This window comes from Tamandua tetradactyla, chromosome 4, assembly GCF_023851605.1.
Source record: "Tamandua tetradactyla isolate mTamTet1 chromosome 4, mTamTet1.pri, whole genome shotgun sequence".
NCBI lineage: Eukaryota > Metazoa > Chordata > Mammalia > Pilosa > Myrmecophagidae > Tamandua > Tamandua tetradactyla.
In genome coordinates, this window is record NC_135330.1 from 15912786 (window position 1) to 15940356 (window position 27571).

General features: G+C 41.0%; 1 protein-coding gene across 5 annotated transcripts in view; it reads left to right on the plus strand.

Moving 5' to 3' along the window:
• The window catches only part of DDR2 (discoidin domain receptor tyrosine kinase 2), a 179643-nt gene that overhangs the window by 82009 nt on the left and 70063 nt on the right, over positions 1 to 27571 (plus strand). For 3 of the 5 annotated variants that reach the window (XM_077156737.1, XM_077156736.1, XM_077156738.1), the window contains exons 3-4: positions 16793 to 16886; positions 18174 to 18282. In XM_077156737.1, coding sequence (XP_077012852.1) covers positions 16793 to 16886; positions 18174 to 18282 — 203 coding nt within the window. Of the gene's footprint in view, positions 1 to 8801; positions 9364 to 16792; positions 16887 to 18173; positions 18283 to 27571 lie in introns of those variants that run through there. The other 2 variants (XM_077156740.1, XM_077156739.1) reach the window with 2 other exon arrangements.

Sequence of the window (27571 nt, forward strand, 5' to 3'; positions counted from 1 at the left end):
CATAAGAAAACGGAAGGTGAATTTCCTCCAGAAAATGACCAGATTTCGTACCTGCCTATGTGTGTGGTATGAATATGTGCGAATGGCCATGTGACTACAAACCATGTGCCTCTTGGGCCATAAGCTACACTGTATATGGCTTTAAATCTGTATCCTTGTAAATAAGGTCGTTCTTTTACCTCACCAGTATTGGCTAGTGTCAAGTAACTCTTGTTCTGCACCCTTATTGACAGATTATTAAAATTAGAAAGGGTTTTAGAGGTTATTTAGTCCAGTCTCCTTTGTAGAAAAGGACTGTACCTTACAGCCTCTACCTGAACACCTAGTAATGGGGAGTACATACCCTTACAGAGAAGCACACTCTGTTTTTCAGTGGCTCTAAGTTTTAGGATGTTTTCCCTTATTTTTAGTTGAAATCTGCCTTCCTGAAACTTCCTTAGTTATGGCTTTGGAGCTCTGTGGTATGATCTGAAAATGACCAGATTTCATACCTGCATATGTGTGCGGTATGAATATGTGAGAATGGCCATGTGGCTACAAACCATGTGCCTCTTGGGTCATAAGCTACATTGTATATCCTGAATCTTTTGACTTCAGGACATTGCATCATATATTTGAAGATCATCATCAAGTCCCAAAAGAGTCTTCTTTGTTTCAGGTAAAACATTGTAAGACTCTTCAATCAACCCTTGTTTTCCTGGTAGGGAGTCACCCATCATCTCTTCTCCCATTTTTTCAGTGAGGCTATCACAAGCTCTTTGAACTCAGGGATACTGAAAGTACTGATTCCTTGTCATTCAGTCTCATTCTTTTTATCAGCTCCAATTGTACTGTTTCTGGTTCTTCTCTTTCTCCTCTTCATCTTATTTGTCCTCTAAGCAGCCTCATCACACCAGCATTATTGTACGTTAAATACTGAATCACATTCCTTATCTTTGTTCTTTTGCAGCTGCCTCTCTACCTTCCTTCTAGGATTATGTTTTCTACCTTCTTTTGAAAACTTTTAACTTCTCCTTTCAACTGCTTTGCTGAAGAGATGCTCTTTAGGTCCCTTCCCTTTCTCCACCAGCTCTGCAGTTTATACTTTCAGTGCATGGAAGCAGTAAGTCCAGAAAGACAGAGTCTTATGTTGTTGACATAACAACATAAGCTGTGTGGATGTTGTCCACAGAGCTAGATTTACATGTGTGACTCTATGTCACTCAATGAATGTCTGTTACTGCTAAAGTCTCTGAGCACATAGTTTGTTGATGTGGGCTTGGGAGTAGTTGCTTCTACGTGCAATTTAAGTTTGAGTCCGTAACTATTTCAACTTCATGGCTCATTCTCCTCTCAATAACTGTAGCACTTTTATACTTTACCATGGAATTTAATCAAATAAACTTTGTTATTGCCCATCCAGAAAGAACAGCATGTGAGAGGGTATGTTCTTGGAAGTCCTCCCCTTTGTTTTACAGATTGAGAAGAAGAGTCTTAGGGAGAATGTTTGGTTTGTCCAAAGTCACACCATTAGTTGAGCAGCTGATCAGATACTGTTTACACTAAGCCATTTAGCTAGCAACTCCCTTGGTTTTAAAAGAGATAGGGACTTAAACTGTAACATTCTGTTCTTGTGTGTGTGTGTGTGTGTGTGTGTGTGTGTGTGTGTGTACGTGTACATCTTTTCCTCATTATCACCTAACACATTGTCTGGGGTGTAATAAGTCCTCAATAAATGCTTATTAATGAATCCTTAAAACATTTTTTCCTTTGAAGGTTGGGAAGATGTTTAAGGGGAAAGGAATGGATCAATTTTGAGGCATACAGTATAACCAGGGAAGTCATAGCTTGGGAGAGAGAGTCTGCAAAGTTTATTCAGAAATATATAAAGCATTGTGGTAGGTGTCTTGGTGCCTACAAAGGATGTGTGGCCCAGTCTCTGATCTCAGTGAGTTGATAAAGAGATAAGCAGAGTTGGAATTATATAAATGAGGTTTAAAAAGTAGAGATGACTCAATCATATGGAAAACTAACTTTCATATAAGGGAGAATATAATCAATATCAATGAGGATTCCGAGGAAAGGTTGATGAAGAGCTTGCTACATTACATTGTTATTCTCATCAAAAGAGTGGTGAATATGCAGGAGGAAGGTTGTTGAGATGAAACATGAGAAATGGGTGCTCTCCCACACACTATTGCTTAGCTAGTACCAGTCACACGTGACAAACATATCACAAACCACCACCACCATAAGTTCCTGAAACAGAAGAAATTACGAATATGAAAAAGGAAGCCAAAGTTGACTTAGTCCCCATTATATATTAATACGATAACTATTTCCTGAGTACCTGCTCTGTGGCAGGTGCTGTGCTGGGTAGTGGGGATTCGGTGGTGACCAAGAGCAAAGGGAGCTGTGTCTTTATGGAGTGTAATTGCAAGTGCAGACCAGACTATGTCCTAAGAGGGTCACAAAACTGCCTCATGCAGGGAAGTGCTGAAGTGGTCACATATCTCCTCATGTGCTGCTATTCCAGTCCTTGGCTTTCCTATTTAATGGATTCTGCCAGTAACTTCTCTCCTCTATTCAACCCCAGACTTTTCCTGTATCTCTCTGTCTTTCCCAAGCCTAGTCCCATTTACAACCCTGCAGAGAAACCCGGGGGAAAGATGACGCTGTACACCATTGGATCCTGTGGCTCTATGTACATTCCTGCATGTAATACCGTGTGAGGTCCTGACAAAAGGAACACAATTCTTCACTTGCCTTCAGACCCCCCACCTCCCTTTTAAAATGTCAGATTCTCATGGTTATTGAAAAGTCTCATCCTGCTAAGAACCTAAAACTTAGAGACATGTGCTCTTTTTCTCATGGTCAAACACAAATTTATTGGTCAATCTCCTATCGATGTCCTTTTCTGATCGGGAGACCAGATATGAGGGGGTTCAGGGAATGGGTCAGACAATGGGGTAGAGAGAGCACCTCCCTGCTGCTAATCCTGACTCACCCCGACATAAATGTCTGTGCATTCTCTGATCACCAGGGAGTGCCTTGGAGCCGTGGAGTCAAATGGCCTGGGTGCGTAAGTGGGCAGAGGAGCCAGGTTTGCAGGGTGAGAGGGTGCTGCCACATCAGGCTTCTTCAGCATCTGTGTGCAGGATGGCATAAGGAATATGCCTTTCACCTTGATTAACGCCTGTCGTTCTGCATTGCGGATGCCTCCCAGGACCCAGAGGGAGACTGTGGCCTCCTTTCTGCGCAGACCTTTGGCTGGACTTCCTTAGCTATCCCAGAGGTGGGAGGCTGCGGCTCCTGCAGCCTCAGGCTTGGCACCAGCTCATCTCTGATGGATCCAGGACCCGGATTCCCAATCTCACCACGGCCAAGGTCTCTCTGTCCCAGAGTGACCTCCTGGGCTCTCCTTCTAACTGGCTTTTAATAGCCCCTGCCATTGGTGATTTTCGTGCTAGATAGGAGCCAGTGGATTCCTGAAAGGGACTGTGTGGGATTCTCTCACCATCTCCACTCTGGCCTTGGTCTGGCTGCGCTCTCATCTGTGGTCTGGAAGGAGAAATGACGAGCCCGGGCCGTCTGTTGTTTTTGTATTGTGTGATTTAAAGCAGCCAGAGCGCTCAGTACTGTCATACAGTATGTCCGTGGGCTGGAAGGGGGAGCTGACTCCACTGATGGGTCAGGGACAGCTCTGTTATGTGGAGGTGAGCCTGGGAAAGTGTTTGGAACCGTGGCTGATAGGATTTAGAGAACCGGGACTGAGAGAGGCTTTAGTGGTCCTCCATCTTCATCCATTCCAACCCTCTCACTTAAAAGAAGAGGGAAGTGAGGCTCATTCCTGGAAAAGGACTGCTGCCCAGGGCCAGAAAGTAATTAGTGGCAGAGTTGGGGCTACAGCTCAGGCCCAGAAGTGGATTTGCTGTCACCTGCTATTCTGCTTCTGCACGCCTCACTTGTTTAAGATCCTTCTGAGGCCCTGAACCTACTTCTGTGTTTGTCATCTTTCATTATACTTTCTAATAAGACAGGCCTTTCGAATTGTCTAAGCTTAGGCTCCCTGGAGCCTCGACTGCCCCTGCCAGGCCCTTCCACTACCCTGAACAACCTGTGTGAGTGAGGTTGAGGTGAAGGGAAGGGGCAGATGGAAACACTGAGCTTCCTGAGGCTAGGCTGCTCAACCCAGCTCTAAGGTCAGCTGCCCTGGGAAACAATGAGAATCACCGGAATGAGCTGGGAATTCCTTCCTTCCTCCAATCAGATTCAGAGGCTGGCAGTTAGAGTTGAGCATACCCTTTGGGCCTGAATGAGAATGTCCTTTTAAGCTGGTGGTAGGGATGGGTGAGGGGACCGTGGCAGGATACAACCCAGAAACCATATCAACCACCCCTAAATAACCATACATACCATTGCACTTGCTAGCTGTTGGATCTTGAGCAAATTATCTCCTCTCTCTGTGTGGCTGCCTCCTCATATGCAAATGGAGATAATGATAACAGAAACCTCATCACATTGTTATGCAGATGAATGAGGAAATTCATGTGAAGCTGAGCACACTGCCTGGTATCTAGTAAAGCACTCCACAAAAGCTTATCATTAGTTCTGAGAGAAGCATAATATTTTGCCCTTCTGGAGTTACAGGCTTATTGAGGAGACAAGAATTTTTACAAAAATATACAGACATAATTAGGGAGCAGTAAGAGTCAATATATGGTTACCTGTTGCTAAGTTATGGGTAATAAACACAATGGAGTTGAGAGAAAAGACAAATTATTGTGGCCTGGAAAAAGTGCCATGGAGTTGGTGCTAGCCTATTGAAAAAGCTGTGTACTACATCTTTCCAATTCTTCTAGTAGTGACATTAACAGGTCAACAGCCATTCCTGGTAACTGAGAACCCCTCGGGCCATCCATTCATTTCACCCAGCACATTTTCTGTTTACCACCAGACACTGTCAGACTCTGTGCTGTGCACTGGAAAATTTAAAGACGGTTATGACAATGTCCTTCCCTACAGGAGCTCACAGTCAAGTGGAGTGACAGCATGCATTAAAATATTACAACTAAGAAATGCTATATTTATACATATTTACATCTACAAAGCAATCGTCTGAACCCAAAGGTGGAATGGGTGAGTCAGATAAGAGTTCAGAACAAGAATTTGAAGAAAAGCATAGATTTTCCTGGCAGAAAGGGGGACATCGAAAGCCATGAGCTCTAGTTCAAGGGAGTTAAGTGTTAAGTCTTTCTCTGGGAGAGGTGGAGTTGGTGGGAGGTTAGAACCACATTGGAACATTCTGAGACTGAGATTGTGAAGACTCTGAAGCTGGGACTATTGGGTAGGTGCTTCGTCTCACCCTTGACCCTGGCTATGTGGCATCTTTGAGATGGGCCAAGAATAGAGAGGAGTGGGCCTGGCAGGGTGGAGAGAGGGAAGGTTCTTTGCATGTTAAGAGTACAAGCCAGGCACTGCTGACTCAAAGGAAACTTCCTTAATGAAGATGGAGTCTGCAGATGTGTAATATCCTTAAATAAACTTATATTTTTTGCACCACTTGGTTCAGAGGCTGCCAGTTAGAGTAAGACCAGCAATGAAACTCAAAATGGAGGGAATTAGAAACTGAATTTTTCATTTTGATGTTGATTTTGACAAGGATTGCTGCAGCTACAGGTGTTGAGGAAGTTGCTCGAAGGAAGGAGTGGGAACCGGGAGAGGAATTCCAGACACTTCATCCTAACCCAATTGTTGAATGAGACTTTCAGGCTCTATGATTTGGGGAAGAACTGCCAGGCTACATTCATCTGAGGTGGTAGGGCCTGAGAACCTTCACTCTGGGGAGTCTTTATGTCCCCTGACCTTTAACTGTATAACACCCCATCCCTAAAGTCAGAGGGAAATAGGCAGATTGAGTTTGGAATTACTGTTCCATGTCCTCTCTCTGCTTGTTTTTGCTAAGACCTAAGATGTTATTTGTTTTTTTTTTTTTTTTGAAACAAGAAACTTGCACGTTTATTGCAGAAATTTTTTGATTATTTTTTAATGACCAATGATGATGTTATGTGCTGTTCTAGTTTCACAGCTGTTAAAACATATACCATACAATGAGTTAGCTTAAACAGAGGGAATTTATTGGCTCACAGTTTTGATTTTCCTTCTTTCTACACTTTACTCCATACCTCTCTCTTCTGTCTTTTCATATCTGACTCTAGTGCTCCCTTTAGTATTTCTTGCAGAGCTGGTCTCTTGGTCACAAATTCTCTCAGTGACTTTTTGTCTATAAATGTTTTAATTTCTCCTTCATTTTTGAAGGACAATTTTGCTGGATATAGAAGTCTCGGTTGGCAGTTTTTCTCTTTTAGTAATTTAAATATATCATCCCACTGTCTTCTAGCTTCCATGGTTTCTGCTGAGAAATCTATACATAGTCTTATTGGGTTTCCCTTGTATGTGACAGATTGTTTTTCTCTTGCTGCTTTCAAGATCCTCTCTTTCTCTTTGACCTCTGACATTCTAACTAGTAAGTGTCTTGGAGAACGCCCATTTGGGTCTATTCTCTTTTTGCTGAGACCTCTTGAGCCTAAGAAGGCCTTCTAAGTCCCTGAGAAGATTTGCAGATGTCAGGGCTTGTGGGCACAAGGGGTCGAGGTGCGGGGAGGAGAACAAGCTGGCCTGCTCTGAATTCAACTTCTCTCTTTCTTTCTCTCTCAACTTTGAAAGCCTTCCTCAGCCTTTTGCTTCCTTCAATGACCAGGGCATTCAAACCTTTCATTTTTCATGATTCCTTACCTGCTTTTTTCCCTTCTTGGTCTTTCCTAAAGTCTATGACTCATCCAGGCCCACTTGTATATCTCCTCTCTCACACCAGCCCTGCAGCTACAGCCTGGCAGGCACTCACTCTCCCCACTGGCTTGTTTGTTTTTTTCAAATGTTCACATACATCAGCTGTGAAAATCTCATGGCAAGAACTAAGGCTGACCCTTTTATTGTTGTCACCTTACCTCAGGTGACATGACCTGTGCTAGGCTTACAATAGATATCCAGCACGTACTTTTCACTTAAACTGCTGATGTTTCCTTCTCTTCCTCTGCATCATTCTCTTAGCACGTCTTTATATGCATCGTCCCATTGATTTTAATAGTGACACCATGTTCTGCTTTCACCCATATCTCGTACTTTCCAGATCTGCAGAAAAGTGCCCCTCAACCCAGGGAGTGTTTAGCATCTGGCTGTTTTAGGAATCCGTAACCTATATTATTTCTGAAGTTATCATTGCCGAATATAATTGTGAAATTCTAAGAGCGAAATCCACTCTACCTCCTTTAGCTGATAGGCTCAGAGAAGGTAGAGATCCCTGGGGTTTTTGTGGCAAAACCCCCAGGGTTAGCTGTCATTCCTGGGCCTTTGATATTTTAAGGGAAAGGTTTTATTTATATTGCACCAATGAAGGGGCAGACTCTGGGGGTGTCTGGAAAGGTGGGTACAGGTCTGTTTCCACTGTGGATTTCCAGCAAGGAACAGGAAGTAGAGTTAATTGATATCACACCTAACCTTCTCTGGGTTTCAGGGATATCTTCTAAGTTGGATGAGATAGAATTTATTTATGTCACGGGGTTTCAAGCCCATGTTTCAAGCCTGTAGTAAAAGTAAGCAGCTCAAGAGAGCCATGTGCTTTTAAGAGGTCAGCAAGGCCACAGATGCCAAAAGGAGGGAAGCCTATAGTGTAATTAGGCAGCCCTATACTGCCTCCTCACCCCACCCCAGCCATGATTTAGCAGTCTGTGGAGCCTGGGGGAGAGAATGGGATAGGGAATGAAAAAGAGAGGGCCTGAATGGAACAGATGCTCTAGTTTAGGATAACTTTCAGCTGATTTGAACTCAAGGGTGGAGAAAAATATCTAAATGAGGAGCCAGAGATTGCAGAGCTAGTGAGGTTCAATGATTTGCCCAAGGTCTTATTGAACCCAAGGATGAAGAATTGCAGAGCTTCTAATAAATTGTTTTGTGTTTGGAAAATGCTCTGCCTTCACTTTGTATTACTTCCTTCTTCCCCTCAGTGATCCATGAAACCATTATTTGATATCCCCGATACTTACAACATAGAAAAGACAATAGGTGGACGATGTCACTTAGTCAATGTTCTGTGACTCTATCCAGCCCCTGGAAGGGGTAGGGATCTTCCATGACAAGGTTTTTACTCAGCATCCTCTCCTCTTTCTGGAAGGAGGGTGAGAGAATGAGACAGCTCTTTGACTCTTTCCCCCCTGCACCTCTTGTGCACACTCTAATTGTCTCCAGTTTACAGATGAGAATGAAGAAGACAGAATCAAAGAGCTCTTCTAACCAAGGCAGGCTCAGAACTTGTTGTTCCATCCCCTTGTGAGCAGCATGGGTCACCCCGGGTCACCTGGGGCTCACCCTTGTTCTCAGCACTTACTAATTGGCCTTTGGCTCAGCACTGAGGGGCTGCATTTCGAGAATCACGAGGTTGGGACTCCCAGAGGAAAGCTGGGAATGGAGGAGGCTTCACCAAATCCTCGGGAATAGAGATAAAACATGAAGATGTTTGGGACAGCTCTGCTGTTTGTGTGGGTGTGTGTGTGGTGGGGCGGGGGGAGGAGGAGGGTAGGACTGCCCTTTGCCAAAACCAAGCTCATTTCTGCATATTTGTTCGCTGAATATTAAATACTCCAAAGATTGCTCTTCATATTTTCTTGAATCTGAAGTGAAAATGACTCATCAGAAAGGAAAAACAAGGCTCGAATGCCCTAAATGGCCCCTGAATTAAAATATATGATCCCAAAACATGTGAGTCGTTTGCCCTCCACGTAGTCTTCAGCACCTGCAAAAGCAAGGACCACGCACTGTGCACACACCACACAGTGTGTGTCTGCTCCAACGTGACTGCATCCCTTTATCTCTTTTCCCGTCCCACTCTCTCCAGAGCCCCACCCTTTCCCGGAGGGAAGGCCCATCCATGTTTAGGTGGAGCCACCAGGCTGTGGGCCCCAGATGATTTTCCAGGAGGGCAGTCATTTCCTCTTTGGCCCTGTCACAGGCTCAGTGTGAACATCCCTGAGGGAAATTTTTGAATTTGAATTCTTTAGCAAAGGGATGTTCATGTCAGATTATCCCTACTTTTGGATCCGGGAAGAGGGACTTTCTGGGGAGAATGCCTGCCTGCGAAGCAGATGTGTCCTGTGCTGCACACCAGCTGTATTTCTGAAAAGCTGGGTATAAGCTGGATTTGGGTATATTGAATCCTATTTTGAATATACCGGAAGGATTAGCTATTCAAAGGAACCTGGCACTGAATCCTTTTGTAAAGAGAAGACTTATTTTGTAATGTGGATATTCATTCGATGATTTACCAATTTGGTAAGTAGGTGGAACATTTTTATATATGGAATGTTATTTTAAATAACTGTGCTGTGTGGGAACTTGTTATTAAAAGGTACCCAACACTGACTCCTTCTGTGAAGAGTTTTTTTGTCACATGGATAAATAGTTCATGATTTATGATTTTGGTAAGTTCAGGCATTTCTTAAAGTGGAATACACCTCTGGTTTTGCTTCAGAGAAAGAGATGTGTTTTGTTAATATCCAGATGTGGAGGAAAGGAGAACTCTACCATCTGTGAGTTATGGTCCCTCCGAAGGGGCTTGAGAGGAACTCCCAAGTACTCACACTTTCCATTTTGTTAGGGCCAAAGATCCCAAGGGCTGCCTAGTCTGCTCACTTTCCATGGTATCACAGAGGTGGAAATGATTGTGCTATTTTTTCCTAATAAATGCAGTTGATTATTATACCTACATTTATAAAAGTCTCTCTTTACTTCTGTCTCTATCAATATCTTTAAATATCTAACTAGCTAGCTATCATCTCTCTACTCCTCTTTCTATGTCTCAACAGCATGCATTCAATTCTATAGTAAAAAATGGACCTTGCAGTATGGCTTGTGCCTTGGGCCACCCAAGTGTTGCTGTTTCTTCCTGTATGGATTGCTGGATCTTGCTCCAAGGTTGCTGGAATTGTGAGCTAGTAAGAGACCTTAACTTCCTGCTCACTCTCTAACTTAACAACTCAAAAGCCATTTCAGCACTTGTTTTCCAAGATTCCTTGTTTTAACCCCACTTACCATCCTATTTGAGCAATAGAGTGAAGCTTATTACTGGGGAAATGGTCTGCCATTATTTTTAAAATTTTATTTCAAAATTTCTGCAATTCCCAAGCACTCTGTACTGACCAAGCAATGACTCCCTCAGATCCTCATCTTCTGGTAACCTCTTAACTATTTCTGCCTCTACACATTTTCTATTTTTAGATATGTCATGTAAGTGAAATTCATTCATCAAAATGTTTTCAAGGTTCATTCATGTTGTAGCATGTATCAGGACTTCATTCCTTTTTATGATTGAATAATATCCCATTATGTGCTTGCACCACACTTTCTTGATCCATTTATGGGTTGATAGAGACTTAGGTTGCTTTCACCTTTTTTAGCAATTGTGAATAATGCAGCTATGAACTTTAGTGTACAAGTACTTGTTTGAGTCCTTATTTTCAATTGTTTGGGATATATGCTTAGTGGTGGAATTCTGGGTTATATGGCAATTCTTGTGGTCAACTTTTTGAGTAACTGCCATACCGCTTTCCACTGTGGCTATATCATTTTACATTCCGACCACCAACATGCAAGGGTTCTAATTTCTTGCAACCTCTCCAATACTTATCATTTCCCATTTTTAAAATAATAGCCATTCTCTTGACTGTGAAGTGTCTCATTGTGATTTTAATTTGTATTTCCCTAATGGCTAATGATGTTGAGTATCTTATCATGTCTTTATTGACCATTTGTGATCTGCCTTTCAAAGGCAAGTGAAACAAAGGAGTCCTCAGATGTATAACGCAGAGCTGTGGGAGACACAGGACTAGCTGGGAGTGAGCCCCTACCTGTGTGAAATCTCTACAGAATGGGTCACTGTTGGGCACAATGTGCTGATGGCTTGCTCTTTCGCTATTGATGTACCCCTGACTATGTTTCAGAAAGAGAAAGTTCTCCGAAGTACCTGATATACCTGTTATACAAGTTATACCTGCAAGGAGTTTGCTCTTCCAAGTTCTTGTTCATCTCATTCCTAGAAAGCTGTTGATTTCTAGCTGTGGCTGCAACTTCTTCCATCTTCCCGACCTTCCATTTTGCGTCCTGGTTTCCCTGACTGCTCTGACCCGTGGCCTGTCCAGCCTGTGATGTGGTTCTAAGGTAGAAAGTCAACCACATCTCATCAGCTCTGTAGGTTCCTAGCCATGGCTTCCTCTGTTCATTCAGTTTGGCCAGGAAAGAGGATACTGTCCATGAAAAGGGAAGTGTGTTCTTTACTACAAAGGACCTATTCTCTCTGAGACACATTGGAAAATATTGAGCTGTGGGAGAAGAAGCAGTGGTCTTGAAGTCCGAGAAACTGGAATCCAGTCTTGACTCTGTCTCTTTCTAGCTTCTTGACCCAGGCAAGTCAGTTCATTTCATTTTGATACAGAGATAAGCAAGATTCCTGACCCCAATGACCCATGGATTGTCTTGAAAGAAAGACAGGTAAAGAGGCTAATCATAATTCAGCATGATAAATGGGGAACAGGGACAGACCAGGTTTATGTACCTCCATTGTGGGTTAAATACCTTAAGAACTTACTTTCCTACTCTGTAAAAGGGGATGGCAGTCCCTTCCCACAGGGTTGTTGTGGGGCTCAAGAAATAATCATGCATTTGGAAGTATCTAAAAAAGTACAAACTGTTCTGAAAAAGAAAAGTAAGAAAAATCATCAGTTCTCAATTGTTTTCAGCATCTACCCTATTCATCTACAAAAGGCACAAATCAATAATCTCTCCATACACAAGTGATTTTAAAGATGTAGGCCATGTTCCTTCCTTACCTTCAAGCTCTGGGATATGCATGGTGAGTTGGAAAAATACCCTAAGGACTCTGTTACCCACCCCCCTCACTGGAAAAATTTTTCTCAGAAAAATTAGTATAAATTATATAAGTAATGAACACATTCTCCTGGTTACAAAGCAAAGCATTACAAATAAGACGAAAGTCTCCTTTTGATCAGCATTCCCAATCTCCCCTGCCAACACTTCAAACAATCCCCCAAAACCATCTCTGAGGGAACCACTGTTATCAATGTTTTTTAACCTTCGTTAAACCTTCCAGACCTGTTCTCCCTATGTATGCATTTATGTGTGAGTATGTGCATGCATGTGTTTGTATCTACCCATAAAACCTATCATGCATTTTTTCATAAATGCAAACAGTTTGATCACCTAACCACATGTGAGGAGTATCTTACATGTAACTACATGTGATTGTAATTCTTTTTTACTGTGGCGTAGTATTGGACAGTACCACCCTCCTATTGATGCAGATATATATAGATTATTTTTTGGCATGGGCAGGCTCCGGGAATTGATATAGATATTTTTACAAGTTTTCATTTCAAAATGTATTGTGAAACACTCCTTTATGCATGCCTCCTTGTGGACATACACAAGTCTTTCTCTGGGGTAAATAACAATAAGAGGAAGATAGGTTATAGGGTATAAACTTTTTAAAATTTAGATTATATTCTAATTTATACACCCAATGGCAGAATTCAGGTGTACCCAATTCCTCATATTATTGACAAATTTCATATTATCTCACTTAAGCATTTTGTCAATCTAGTGGATAAAATTGGCATTTAACTACTGCTTTAATTTGCATCATTCTGATTACTAATAAGATTGAGTACGTCTATGTATCCTGGCAATTTGTTGTCTCTTCTATTAAATGCTTATTTAGTTAGACGGCCCATTTTTCTAATGACTGTCTAAAAATGAATTATAGAAGTTCTTTATATATGCTATAAATTATTGTCTTGTTATAAGATTCCAAATATTTATCTTAGCTTATTGCTTATCTAAGTTTGTTTATGAGGTCTTTTGTCTCAAAGAAGTTTCTAATTTTTTTCTTTAGACTTTTAATTTGAAATGATTTCAAACTTATAAGACAGTTGCAAAAACAATCTAAAACTCATGCAGAGAGGAGGAGTGCCTCCGCTGTCTCATCCCAGATACCCAGATTCACAAATTTTAACATTTAGCCACTTTTCACATTTGGCATATCATTCTATCTATCCTTCCTCTCTATCAATCTATCACCCATTTATTTTTTAGGCATTTGAGAGTACGATGTATATCTCATGTTCCTGAACACGTACTTCCACATACATCTCCTAAGAACAAAGGTATTCACTTATGTAACCACCTAAAGTACAATTACGAAATTCAGGAAATTTAACATTGATATACAGTTTGCAGTCTATATTCCACATTTTTCATATGCCCCCAAAATGTCCTTTTGAGCCTTTTCTCCTCCATTATTAGATCCCATCCAGAATCACTTATTGCATTTAATTTTAGTCAATCTTTCGTTTTTTTAAAAAAGCTTTTTTGGTAATATATAAACATTATGACCTTTCCCATCTCGACCACTCCCAAGCATACGATTTAGTAGGATTAATCACATTCACAATGTTGCAGTGCCCCTGCCACCACCTACTACCAGAACTTTCTTGACACCTCAAACAGAAATTCTATACCTGCTATGCATTAATTCCCCATTTCCACTACCTCCCACCCCACTCCTGGTAACCTGTACTCTACGTTCTGTCTCTATGAGTTTGCATCTTCTAATGGTTTCATATGAGGAGAGCTATATAATATCTATCCCTTTGTGATTGACTTATTTCACTTAACCTGATACTTTCAAAGTTTATCCATGTAGGGGTATGTATCAGAACTTCATTCCTTTTCAAGGCTGGGTAATATTCCATTGTATGTATATACCACATTTTGTTTATCCATTCGTCTATTATTGGCACTTAGGCTGTCTCCAACTTTTGGTTTTTGAGAATAATGCTGCTGAGAATATTGATGTGCAAATATCTGTTCAGTTCTCTGTTTTCACTTGTTTTGCATATGGAATTGCCAGGTTTTATGATGGTTCTGTTTAGCTTTTTGAGGAACTGCCAAACTGTTTTCCACAGTGACTGTACCATTTTACATTCTTACCAACAGTGTACGAGGGTTCCTATTTCTCTGCATCTTCACTAGTACTTCTGAATTTTTGTGTAAAAATTTAACATTCTTTTCATTTATGACTCTTACTTCCTATGTTTACTTATGCAGGCCTTCCTTACCTTTCATTTATAGTAAATTCCCCTACATTTTCTTAAAATGTTTTTATAGTTTTATTTTTACACTTTAGGCTCTTTATTTTGTATATTATGTGAGGCATAGATATAACTTTGTTTTTGAAAAGGCTGTTTGTGCCAATCTGAAACTGTTGTGTACTCCAGAAAAGCCCATGTTCTTTAATCCTGATTCAATATTATTGGGATCATTTCAATTAAATTGTTTCCATGGAGATTTGACCCACCCAATTGTGGGTGGGAACCTGTTAAGTAGGTGGTTTCCATGATGTGTCTCTACCTATTTAAAGGTGGGTCACTTAATGGAGTTCTTTAAGACAGAAGCATTTTGGAAAAAACTTCAGAGCTGGCAGACAAGAGACATTTGGAGATGCAGAAAGAAAATGTCCCTCAGGAAGCCTTTTGAAGTGAGAAGCCAGGAGAGAAAGCTAGCAGAGGTAGCTATGTGTCTCTCCAGCTGACAGATAAAAACTCCAAACATCATCGACCCTTTTTTTGAGTCACGGTATCTTTCTCTGGATGCCTTAGTTTGGACATTTATTTATGGCCTTAGAACTATAAACTTGTGTCTTAATAAATTCCCTTTATAAAAGCTGTTCCATTTCTGGTATATTGCATTCCAGTAGCTTTAACAAACCAAACTGTTGAATCATCTTCACTGATTTTAAGAGCCCCTCTTATTATATAGTGAGTCTTTTCTAGGGTGCCTGTTGTTTTCATTGTTCTCCTTATCTGTTTCTGCGCCAGTCCTATACCAGAGGCCATTCCTGGTCACCTTATCTAAAATAGCTTTCATTCACAAAATAGTTGCTGAATAATGAATGCAAGTCAATGACTTGACCAGAGGTATTTGAGTCTTTTTTTTTTTAACCTGAATATGTTGTTTGTTAAAGGAATTTTCTAGTATTAACCAAATGAGTGGGTAGAGAAGGACCTTTCCAGAGCTTTGAAATTCTTCCATGCATGCTTATGGCTTCTGTTCACATTGCTTAAACATTGAACCTTAGGAAAGTCTCATTGAAAGGGGCAGAAGAGGATAGTTCCTGCTTATACTAAGCTTTGGGGATATGTCCTTTTAGGGTATGAAATTTAGAATGGTTAAGTGCAATCTCTGGCTATGTGACTTAAGACAGTTACTAATTCATTCTGCAAGCACTCTGGTAAGTGTCAAGAATACAAAGATACATCAAATAAAAATGGGACTAGGGTGGGGCAGGCATTACTCAACCGTAGCAATGAATATACAATTAGAAGCCATGATCAATTCTGTATAGAAAAATTAAATTCTTTTAGTGCGTGTAACAAGCAAGAGGATCAGAGAATATTAAACTGAGAATGTAATCACCGAGTGGAGATTTGAACTAACAAAAAGAGGTAAGAAACTCCTCGACAGAGGTTCAAGGCAGAAGGAAATGAGAGAAGGAAATAAAGACCCACCGTGACTGAAGTGGAAAGGTTGAGCAGCAGAGTACCTCTAGTGAGGTAGGCAGGGGACACTTTATACTGTAGTATGATGACAAACAAAACCAAAGAAAACAAACAAAACTACATGGATTTGGAGTAATGTGAACCCTGGGTTCACATATGAGTTTTGGCAACTATCAGCTGTGTAACCTGATCAATTTTAACCTCTTTCTCCTCAATTATCTTAATGATGAAAACAAACCTCACTGGGTTTCTGCAAATATTCCATGAAATGGTCTCTGGTATTTGATAGATGTATATTGTATTGTTGTGCTCCTCCTGTGTATACTATGGTCCTTCTTTTTTCTTTGCCTCTAGTCACCCTAATTTTAAGAAAGCAAAGCAGAAATAATCACTGATTTTTGGAGATTGACACCTTGAGGCCAAGCAGCAGTTTCCCAAAAGAAGTCAGTCATTCAACATTTTTTTTAGTCCCTATTATGTTTGAATCCTACTTTCTCCAAGATATTAAAGTGAGTCATTTTGTAGCTAATGAGTAAATGAATAATTTTTGTAATAGTATTGTGGAGGATTTAATAGAGGTAAACACAGGGTATGGTTTGGTGAAGGGGAAGCAGGGGATGAGGTACAGAAAACATTCCTTGTGGAAGAAATCACTGGAGGAGCTTACAGAGGGGAGAAAATTTTTGCCAGTAACCCTTGAGGGAGAATGCTACAGGAGACTGAGGAACCACAAGGACGGACACAAGGCTGCTATCAGAGGCTGGGTAATCTAGCTAGTCTTGGGGCCTCAGCACTTACCAAGTGGCTGCATGCAAAGAGCTCAGGTCTTTGTGGAAGGACATCCTTGGATCGTGGTCCCTGGCTAGGGCTAGATTATAGCCAAGACTGACAACTGCAAGACCTGCCTGTGTGTTTCTTTTACAGGGCATATTTGGTTAGGGACTCGTTTATAGAAACACAGTGTTCCTGCTGCTGGCAGAGGCTAGGTACACTGAGACCCATATTTTACCCCATCTAAACCAACGCTTGTAACACTTTGCGGTCTGTGGATCACACTTCCTACCCACTCCCACGCACACCATGGCACCACTCTATTCTTTTGTGATTTGTTTTGGCTTCATCCTCTTTAGGCAGGATCACCTTGAATATCTGACTTTTCTACCAATTTCCTGGGGTGGAGTTCTACTGCCTAGAAAACACCATAGAAAGCTTCTGTTTCATCAAGTAAGTGTCTTAGCCATGTCATCCTCCTTTCTACCCCATCTCCTTTATTGCCGATTAAAATTTACTCATCTTTCAAGATCCAGATCAGATGCTGATTTCTCCATGATGCATTCCTTGACCACTTCCTTTTCTCCTTTCTACTCTTTGGGAGAAAGTCATGAACAGCCCACACTTAAGGAATGGGAAATTATACTCCACCTCCCTAACGGTGGAATATCTACTTTAACTATTTGGAATTATTCTGCCTGGCAGATTTGTCTATTCTCCCCCATTTATTTATTTGTTCAATCATATATTTTTATCAGTATAGAATTACGATACTTATTACATATTTTAGGGTAACTTACTACTTTACTTATTTTGTTGCTTAGATTATTCCAGTTTTGGCCATTGGCTTCTGTACCTCTTAGATGTATCCTAATCATTATGTATTTGTTTTTGTTGTTAATCTTGTGGACTTTCTTACTTTTTAGCACTACAAGATGCTCCAGGCTCATCTTGTATTTTCTGCCCCAGTCCCAGAAACTGTCATTTGTTCATGGAGCACAGGTTCCTTTTATTAAAGAATGGTGTTACAAACCAAGATTTGGACACTGGGTGTGTTCATTGCTAGGTCTTATTTAGCAGATAGAATAAGGAGACAAGTGGGTGTATATTCACCTGTGTATATAGCATATCTATAAATATTTCTATATGTTACCATCTTTTCTTTCTTAAGCCAGGCATGAGTTCATACTGATATTTCCAACTGTAATTGACTACCACATGGATCATGCTGAGGGAACTTTTAAAAATAGAGAATTCTAGGCATCACTCCAGAGACAATGAATCAAGATAAATATTGAATTTATTTCTTTTGAAAGGCAAACACACTCAAATTATTGAATGTTTTCCTTGGTTTAATATTGGAATTGATATAAAATTATGATAATGTCAGTTAAGATCATAATATAAGTTTTACTTTATCACCATTCACCATTCAGGTAAGTATTTATCTTAGTAAAACTTTGTCACTTGGCTACAGTTTTGTTCATTTTAATTCCACGAGCCTACGATTTAATAGAGTTAAAAAATTAATATATTAGGTAAGTATTGAAATTAAGTCCCACTCAGAATCCAAAGTGTGATTCTGAGTCCTAGATGTAAAAATAAACACTGTAAAAATATAAATTTAATTGCAAAGATCTGGTTGATTCATGTTGGTGGTATCTGCCTCACTCACTTCCTCTCTCCTCTCTCCCTCTCTCTCTTGCTCTCTTTTTTCTTTTCATTTTTGGTGGGCCACAGACTTCAGTTCCAGCACTGTCTTCTGAGATGATCGTGATTCCCAGAATGCCCTTGGTGCTGCTCCTGTTGCTGCCTATCTTGAGTTCTGCAAAAGCACAGGTTAATCCAGGTAACACAGCATTGCTCGGCCACATGCTAGAACCACAGCGGAATGGTCAACCTATCAGCATTCGCCTCAGGAAAGGCAGCGCCAATGGGCTTCAAAGGATTGCTTGCTTATTAACTTCCATGGTGAAACATGGCCAGAGCTGCGAATAGAAATGCATGCATTTTCTCTCTACCTATAGCATATTAAATGTTGAGAGAGAGCTTTTGATCTAGAGTAGAATGGAGTAAGATAAAAGGGAATCTTTTAAAAATGGGAGGTAGAGAAGTTGGGAAAGAAGCAACCATTTGCTTCTGCGTCTTCTGGGAAAAGCAGAAGGAGAGAATTTTTGGATACCTTAGAGAATGTCTGCAGGTTTGTTTTCCAGTTGTTTCTGATTGGCTTAGGCCCGACTGTAACTTGGATGCCCTGTTATCCATTTAAGATCCTGCTCCTGTGGGATCTCAGGCAGATTCTGTTTCCTACAGAGTGTGACCATGTGCTAGGAGGATCTTTTAGACCCATTTTTAAAAATTACTTTTCAAAATTTAAATTGGTATGGATAATTGTATCACTTGTCTGTTACCACAATAACACCACTTAACAACCTATCCAAAGTATAGCATTTGTTTTGCTCATGAGCCTGTAGGTTGGTGATTTAGGCTGGGCTGGGTTGAATTGTTCTTCTGGTCTTTTCTGGGTTCATTCACAAATCTAGGGATCTTCTTGCTATTGGCTTGTATAGTATGACCTTGGCTCTGACAACTGGACCTACTGGACTGTGTTCTGCTTTATCCTCCAGCAGACTAGCCTTAGGGCATTTTCTCATGGAAATTGCAAAGGAGCAATAGCAGAAACAGACGTGAGAATTTTTCAACTCACTTCTTGAGTTATGTTCGTTATGAGCTCACTAGCTAAAAAAAAAGTTATATGGCCAAGTCTAGATTCAGATTGGGAAGGCATAGATAAAAAATTGTATTATGAAGGCCTGCCTATGGAGAAGGGTAAAGAATTGGAGTCAGGTTTTCATTTTGCTGCAAATATATAGAAAAGTAGACATAAGTTTTCACCTTATGATTTTTATGAACTAAATGCAACTCTATAAGCAATACCCAGATTGACAAACAAAACCTCACTGCACTTCAGAAGTCCCCCTCATTCTTTCTTCCAGTCACTCCCTTCTTCAATCCAGGTAACTATTAGCCTGACTTCTAACAACACAGATTAATTTTGCCTGTTTTTGTGCTTTGTTTAAATGGAATAATATTCTGCAAATGTATCCTTTTGTGTCTGGCTTCTTTCATGCCATATTTTGTTTATGATATTCATCCATATTGTTGCATGCAGCTGTCAACAGCCGTCAACTGTTCATTCTCATTGTTGTACAACATTACTTTGTATGAATATTTTAATTATTCATTCTAGTGTGCATGGGAATTTGGATAGTTTCTAGTTTGGGGCCGTTATGAGTAATACTCCTATAATCATTATTGTGCAGGTCTTTTCATAGAGATGTATACTCAGTTTTTGAGGGCATGTACCTCGAAGTGAAATTGCTAGATCATACAGAAATATAAGATATGCTTTTATACATATTTCCGAAGAGTTTTCCAAAGTGATTTTTCTAGTTTGCTGGCTTCCAGAATGCAATATACTAGAAATGGGATGGCTTTTAAAAAGGGGAATTTAATAAGCTACTAGTTTACAACTCTAAGGCCATAAAAATGTTCAAACCAAGGCATCCAGGAAAAGATACCTGGTTCAAGAAGGCCGATGAAGTTCAGGGTTTCTCTCTCAAGTGAGAAGCCACATGGCGAACACAGCCACAGTTTTTCTCTCAGCTGGAAGGGAACATGGTGTCATCTGCTAGCTTTCTCTCCTAGCTTCCTGTTTCATGAAGCTCTCTGGGAAGTGTTTTCCTTCTTCATCTCCAAAGGTCGCTGTCTGTGGACTATGTTTCATGGTACTGCAGCATGCTCTGCACTCTCTGAATCTCCTTCATTCTCCAAAATGTTTCCTCTTTTATAGGACTCCAGGACTTCTCAAAACCCAACTACATGGGTGGAGACATGTTGTCACCTAATCCAGTTTAACAACCACTCTTGTTTAAATCATATTTCCAAGGAGATGATCTGATTAGTTTCAAACATACAGTATTGAATAGGGATTATTCTACCTTTGTGAAATGGGATTTTGATTAAAACGTGGCTTTTCTAGGGGACAAACATTCTTTCAAACTAGCACATTCCACCCTCTGGAACCTAAAAAAGGCATGTTTTCCCCATATACAAAATACATTAATTCCATCACAATATCAGAAATCCTTAAACCATTTCAGTAGCAATACAAATGAAATACAAAGTTAGAAAAAGTACAAACTCCTACCAAAGTTAGTTACAGCCATGGTCTGTTCTAAGGCAAATTTCTCCTCTGGCTCTGGACCTATAAAAACTCAAAACAAGTTATTTGCTGCCAGCATACAAAGGAGGAACATTCATAGGATACATATGCCCATTTCCATAGGGAGGAAGGAACACAGGGGTCACAGGACCCATACAGTTTCGAAAACCTGCAGGGCAAAGTCCATTAGATTTCAAAGTCTGAGAGTCATTTATCTTCTGGCTTTAGAAAGCCGCAGTCCCACCCTTTCCCAGGGCCTACACAGTGGCTTGCCTCTCTTGGGGGACATTGGAGAGACCACCTTTTTTTCAGCTTCACCCTCTCCAAGCATCGGGACTGTACCTGGGCTCTCGGCCATCTTTACGGCACACGCTCAACCCCTCCATGTGGTGGCAGCCACGCTCTCCCCAACCCCCAAGGAATGTGCTTCACCCTCTCTGAGGCCTGAGGCGGCATGACTCTTCCATTGCAACTAGGTGGAAGGCCCATCCTCTGCCTTTGGGGTAAACTCACCCTCTCCATGGGCTTGGGTGAGTTTGCTTTCCTGACCTGAGGCTTCTTGACTTCAGACCCCAGCCTCAATGGTTTTGCCTCTGAAGTTATTTTTCCTCCAGTATGTCCCTTCTCTGTCCCTCTCAGTACAAACTGGCAGTGGTTCTCTTTATACAGGTCTCACAGCACTCTTGTTGGCTTCCTATGCAGTAGCCTTGGATCATGCCCATCAGACATAAGGAGTTTCCACAGATCCTTCCTGGATAACTCCATGTCCGATCCTGACTTTCTCTGAAATGGCTGAGTGGTTCCACATTTGGCTAAGTCCTCATGTGGGGCACTGTTCTCTGAGGTCTCCCTTCCAGGAAGCCTAGAATTCTCTAGAGCATCAACTTCTGGTTTCTCTGTACCCAAGAGTTCAGTTCTCAGCTTATCTCTTTCCTGTCACATTTCACTATAAGCTGAGAAGAGAAACCAGGCTGCCCTTCCCACATTTAACTTGGAGATCTCTTCTGCTAAATATCCAAGTTCAAGGCTTTTAAAATCTGCCTTCCAGCCAAAGCCACTAGTCAATTTTGCCAGATTCTCTGCTATTTTAAAACAAGGATCGCCTTCCTTCCAGTTTGCAACAACACTTGGCTCATTTCTGTGTAGAGCCTGGTCAGAGGTATCTTTAGAGTCCACATTTCTACCAACAGTCTCTTCAGAGCATTCTAAGCCTTCTCTATCAAACTCCTTACAACTGCTCCAAAATCTTCCCCTTATCCATTTAAAAAGCTATTCCAACATGTTTATTATTTGCAAACTGCAGCAGCACCCCACTCTCCGGTACCAAAATCTGTTCTAGTTTGCTAACTGCCAGAATGCAATATACCAGAAACAGAATGGCTTTTAAAATGAGGAATTTAATAAGTTGCTAGTTTACAGTTTTAAGGCCATAAAAATGTTCAAACCAAGGCATCCAGGGAAAGATACCTTGGTTCAAGAAGGCCGATAAAGCTCAGGGTTTCTCTCTCAAGTGAGAGGGCATATGGTGAACACAGTCACAGTTTCTCTCTTGGCTGGAAGAGAACACAGCATCATCTGTTAGCTTTCTCTCCTGGCTTCCTGTTTCATGAACCTACCCGGGAGGTGTTTTCCTTCTTCATCTCCAAAGGTCGCTGGCTATGGACTCTCTTCTCGTGACTATGTCGTTCTGCTCTGCTCTCTCTGAATCTCTCATTCTCCAAAATGTTTCCTCTTTGATAGGATTCCAGAAATTTCTCAAGACCCACCCACATGGGTGGAGACACGTTGTCACCTAATCCAGTTTAACAACCACTCTTGATCAAATCACGTCTCTAGGGAGATGATCTAATTACAGTTTCAAACATACTGTATTGAATAGGGATTATTCTATCTTTATGAAATGGGATTTTGATTAAAACATGGCTTTTCTAGGGGACAAACATCCTTTCAGACCAGCACAGTGATTTTATCAACTTACCTTCCCACAGCAACGTGAGAGGTCACTTTGTTCTATGCAGTTTTTCAGTTCTTGAGAGCATTTCACTTCATCCTTTTTTTTCTATAGCGTGAGGGTACATTTTTTTAAGTGCTCATACTCTTCTCTTCCCAGAAATCACATTTTCATGGACTCTTCTTTATCCCACCAATAAGAAATATACTCAAAACTCCTTGTATTGGCTAAATAAAGCCTATGCTTTGCTACTTTCTTATAATAAGCTAAGGTTGTATATCTCAGGTGCTGGCAGTGGTCACATTTTTGTGCTCTGTATTCTTATTCCTCTCAGGCAGTTGCTGCAAATTTGGCTGCTTTCTACCATATTTAAGAGTCCTAGTATCATTGTCTCTGCTCTGAGTTGCAAGGAAGAGTTGTAGGCACATTCAGCAGTCCGGTATTTTGGTGGTAAGCAGTGGGACATGACAAGAGGACGTTTGAATGACTAAACAAAGAGTGCTTGCCTTTGGTGTTAAAGTACTATACTGTAGCTGGGGAACAAGAAATAATGGGCTGTTTGATGAGAGCAAACAGCATCTTAAAAGCTTTTGTTTTCCTATTCCTGTTGTCAGGTATTTCTATTGGCTCTTTTTGCCAAGGAAAAGACCTAAGGTCTTTATAGGAACATGGGCCATTTGAGGTATATTGAAAGACTTATCCTTCTCTCTACCATTGCTTCCCATTTTACCAACTTAAGTCAGAGATAAGTAATGGAAAATTGCCATCCATCATCAGTATTAAAGCATCGAGTCACAAAACTTGAAACTGATGGTCTTCTATGGCTTTCACACTGCTGAGCGTAAAGTAGGTATATAGGAAATGACTCTTCAGAAGCTCTTCATTGGTGTCTACTGCAAGACTGAATCAACAGTAAATTCTTGGCCAGTTAAAATTTTCCTACAATTTGACAGCATTTCATAATATTTCATAATGAAATGCTGGACTTCAGTCTGGAGACCTGGGTTATAAACAAATCTAATAGATGTTCAAATATATTGAAGTATATTTTAATTGATTATTGAGTATAAAATATGGGTTTGCAAATAAAAGAGTGAAATGGTAACTGGGTTAACAGTAAATTCAATTGATACTAAAGTCGAAACTCATTAGTTCGACCTCACTGTTAAAGATTTTACAATGATCATTTGTCAACAAGCTTCTGCTATTAGCATAACTTAGTTGTCAATCAAGATATTGAATATAAAAAAATCAATACAGAAAAGTATCATGGGTAATTGCTGTTATTTTAGCAGAAACCAAGAGATGATGAATGATATTGTTGATATTTAAAGACATTCTCTGCTTCCTGAGACTGTAAGTCTCCTACAGGTGTCACTCCGTGGAGATTATCGAGTAGTGCTCGTGTGATATTGAGAGTTGATCCAGGCATGAAGTCAGTGGTGCCCACTGCTCTCAAGTATGTGAGATTTGACAGGGGTAGCAGAGGAGGTGGTGGAGCAGGTGATATTGGTGGCATTGCCAGTAATGGCAGTATGAAGATGGCACTGTCAGTGGGGGCTTTGGTGTGGCTGTGCAGCTCCGCGTGGGAAATGCTGGCATTTAGGTGTGTATACACAGTCACAAGTTCTGGGCCGTGCACCTAGCCACACCAGGGACTGAGAGCTAATGACTGGCAATTCAATTCCAAAGTCATGGGAAGGGTCTGAGGCATATCTCTATGTCAAAATTATGGCCCAGTTAGGAGTATCATTTAGTTGGTGATAACCACATCAAGTAATCACACCAACAATTTTTGCAGATCATTTTTGTAAATTGACAAATGATTTGCATGTCATTAGAAAATTTGATGAATGCTTTGCATTTCACTTAGGAAAAAAATCTATTTGGTTTACTTATAAAATTATTCTGAGGCCTAACTCTAGTTATTATCCTGGCTTAGTCATAAATGAGTTAAGTGACATTGAGCAAGTCATTATACTTCTCTTTATACTTTCTCAGTCCTTTCATCTGCAGTGAGATGAAGTTGGATTAAATAATCTTTGAGACCTGTTCTAGTTTGCTGCCTGCCAGAATGCAATATACCAGAAACAGAATGGCTTTTAAAAAGGGGAATTTAATAGGTTGCTGCTAGTTTACAGTTCTAAGGCTGAAGAAATGTCCCAGTTAAAGCAAGTCTATAGAAATGTTCACTCTAAGACATCCAGGGAAAGATATCTTGATTCAAGAAGGCTGATGAAGTTCAGAGTTTCTCTCTCAAGTGGAAAAGCACACGGCAAACACGGTCAGGGTTTCTTTCTCAACTGGAAGAGCACATGGCAAATATGGCATCATCTATTAGCTTCCTCTCCAGCTCCCTGGGAGGCGTTTTCCTACTTCATCTCCAAAGATCGCGGCTATGTTGTTCTGCTTTCTCTGAATCTTCCTCAGTCTCCAAAATGTTTCCTCTTTTATAGGATTCCAGTAAACTAATCAAGCCCCACCCAAGTGGGTGGAGACATGCCTCCACCTAATCCAATTTAACAACCACTCTTGATTAAATAACATCTCCAAGGAGATGATCTCATAACAGTTTCAAACATACAATACTGAATAGGAATTAGAAGAAATGGCTGCCTTTACAAAATGGGATTAGGATTAAAACATGGCTTTTCTAGGGTATATACATCATTTCAAACCAGCACAAGACTGTTCTGTCACAAAGTTGCTATGATTTTATGGAGTGGGAGCTTTGTTGTCCCTGTTGGGTGTATTGAAGCTTGGAAGCATAGCCCATGAAATTGTGTGACTGTTCTTTTGTAAGAAAGGCCACTTATCCCCAACTCCTGCCACTTCCCAGACTCGAGTAGTCTAAGTCTACACTTTAGAGAAATTTTACCTCTGGGGCTAAGCACCAAGGAGATGGTCATTCAACATCTTGAATTTAAATGCTAAAATGACCTGCTAGTGACAGGCTGGATAAAAACTCTGTCCTAACCTAACATCTAAACTGCAGGAGCTTTTTAGTAGTAGAAATCACCCAAAGGTGGGGACAGGAAGAAGCATTTCAGGCAGAAGAAACAGCATAACAATGACTGAAAAGGAGGGAGAAGTGCATAGGGGGTGGTCTGTGGAAGGTGATGAAGGAGAGACCCAGAGGGGCTGCTCATCTCTCTCCCTGTAGGGTCAGGCTTCTCTTTACCCTCCATCTGGACTGGGCTTGATCAGAGATCTGAGGGTACTTCCAAGGGAAAGTGAGGCCCTTAGATTCCACCCCATGGCTCAAAGAAACATGGCAACAGGCAACCCAGGCATTTGGAATTTCCTGTTTTCATATCACATTTTCCCTCATAGGCAACTTGCTAGTAATTCAGAGCTCTGGGGTAGGGGCGGGGGGAGTTCTTCCTTTGGTGTCTAGAAGGTTTTCACCTTGAAAGGAGAGACAAAGCTATTTGGGGTTTGGGATTTGGAGAGGAGGAGCTCTTCTTCTGGCCCCAAATTGAAGTTTACCACTGTGTTTTTTGTTCTTCCCAGCATCAGTTCTGCTTTCCAGTGAGTTCTTAGGGTGGCACGTTGATATCTAGACAAATAAAATCCTAGAATATTGGAAAGGACTTTAGAGGTATTTAAATCCCTTTCCCTTATTTGCAGACAAGGGAACTGGGAATCAAAGTGGGCAGGTGATTTGCCCATTATCTTACTTGTAGCTTGTGATTTGAGTAAATGACCTTTCTTGAATAATCATGTATGGCAATGCAGCCTCACAGTTTCTTTTTTGCTACTTCCAGTGTACATTTATGGGAGGGAAAAGTAATTGGGGTATTATGGACAGCCTGGGGCTAAGGAATAGAGCAAGACTAACCAGGATCATCTAGAGCTCATGCCTGGAACCTCAGTCTTTCAGAGAAACTGAAGCACTAGGGACACTCTAGTTCCCTTCTGCCCAGAGTTGCACCCTACTCCCCATCCACTTCTCTCCCACCGAGGCTGATACATGGTGCTTTACCTACACATACTTCCTAAGCTGAAAATCATTTTTGTCTCCTTGGATTCTCATCATTCATGTCCACAGAAATGTGCTGAGAGGGTTTTTATGGCCTCATCTGTTAATAAGAATGTGGTACTGATTTCAGGCTTGAGGGCTGTTGCTGCTGCTGTGTGTGTATGTGTGTGTGTGTGTGTGTGTGTGTGTGTGTGTGTGTGTGTGTGTGTGTGTGTGTGTGTGTGTAGAAGACCTGAACAGGGCCCTAGGAGGGAGATAACAAAGCTGAGAGGAGACCTCCTGGGTTTAATTTCTCTTAAGTGAGCAATGCTAGATGCTGCCCAGATTGTTTTTTTTTTTGCTTGCATGTTTTTGCTAGCCTGAGGGTGGCCTCTGGTATCCTTCCTGTCAGTAAAAGGATTTTTCTCTGGGGGCCACAGAGACTCATAGACCCTTTGAGGCTTCTTGTTTGTGCCAAATAGAGAAAAAGAGAACGCATAACTTGAAGAATAGTACCAATGAACATTTATTGAATACTTACTATATTTCCTGGTACCATTCTCAGCGGTTTCAACAAATTTCACATTCACAATAATCTTATGAAATACGTAGTATTATTATGCCAGCATGTCCCTTTCTTGGACCTGTCAGTTCTTCCCATCACCTATGAAGCTCACATTTGCTCCGGACTCCCCCCGTGGGAGCACCAGTAGTTCTGAGGACCAGACACAGAGTCGGTGACTGTGGTTACAGTGGCCACCCAGCCTGGGCACCACGAGGTGTGCAGGACTGCTGGCTCATAGCCTCTCATAACAGTGCTTTCCTGAAAGCTGACAAGAAATCCAGGGGCCTGAAGAGATAGATCAAGGTGTATATTATAAAACTATAGGTATGCAACATAGATTGATAAGAGATATAAAATAATATCCCCATATAAGACAACACAAATATATAAAATGTGTGGGTGTGTGTACGTATAGATTTATATTCATACCAATCAG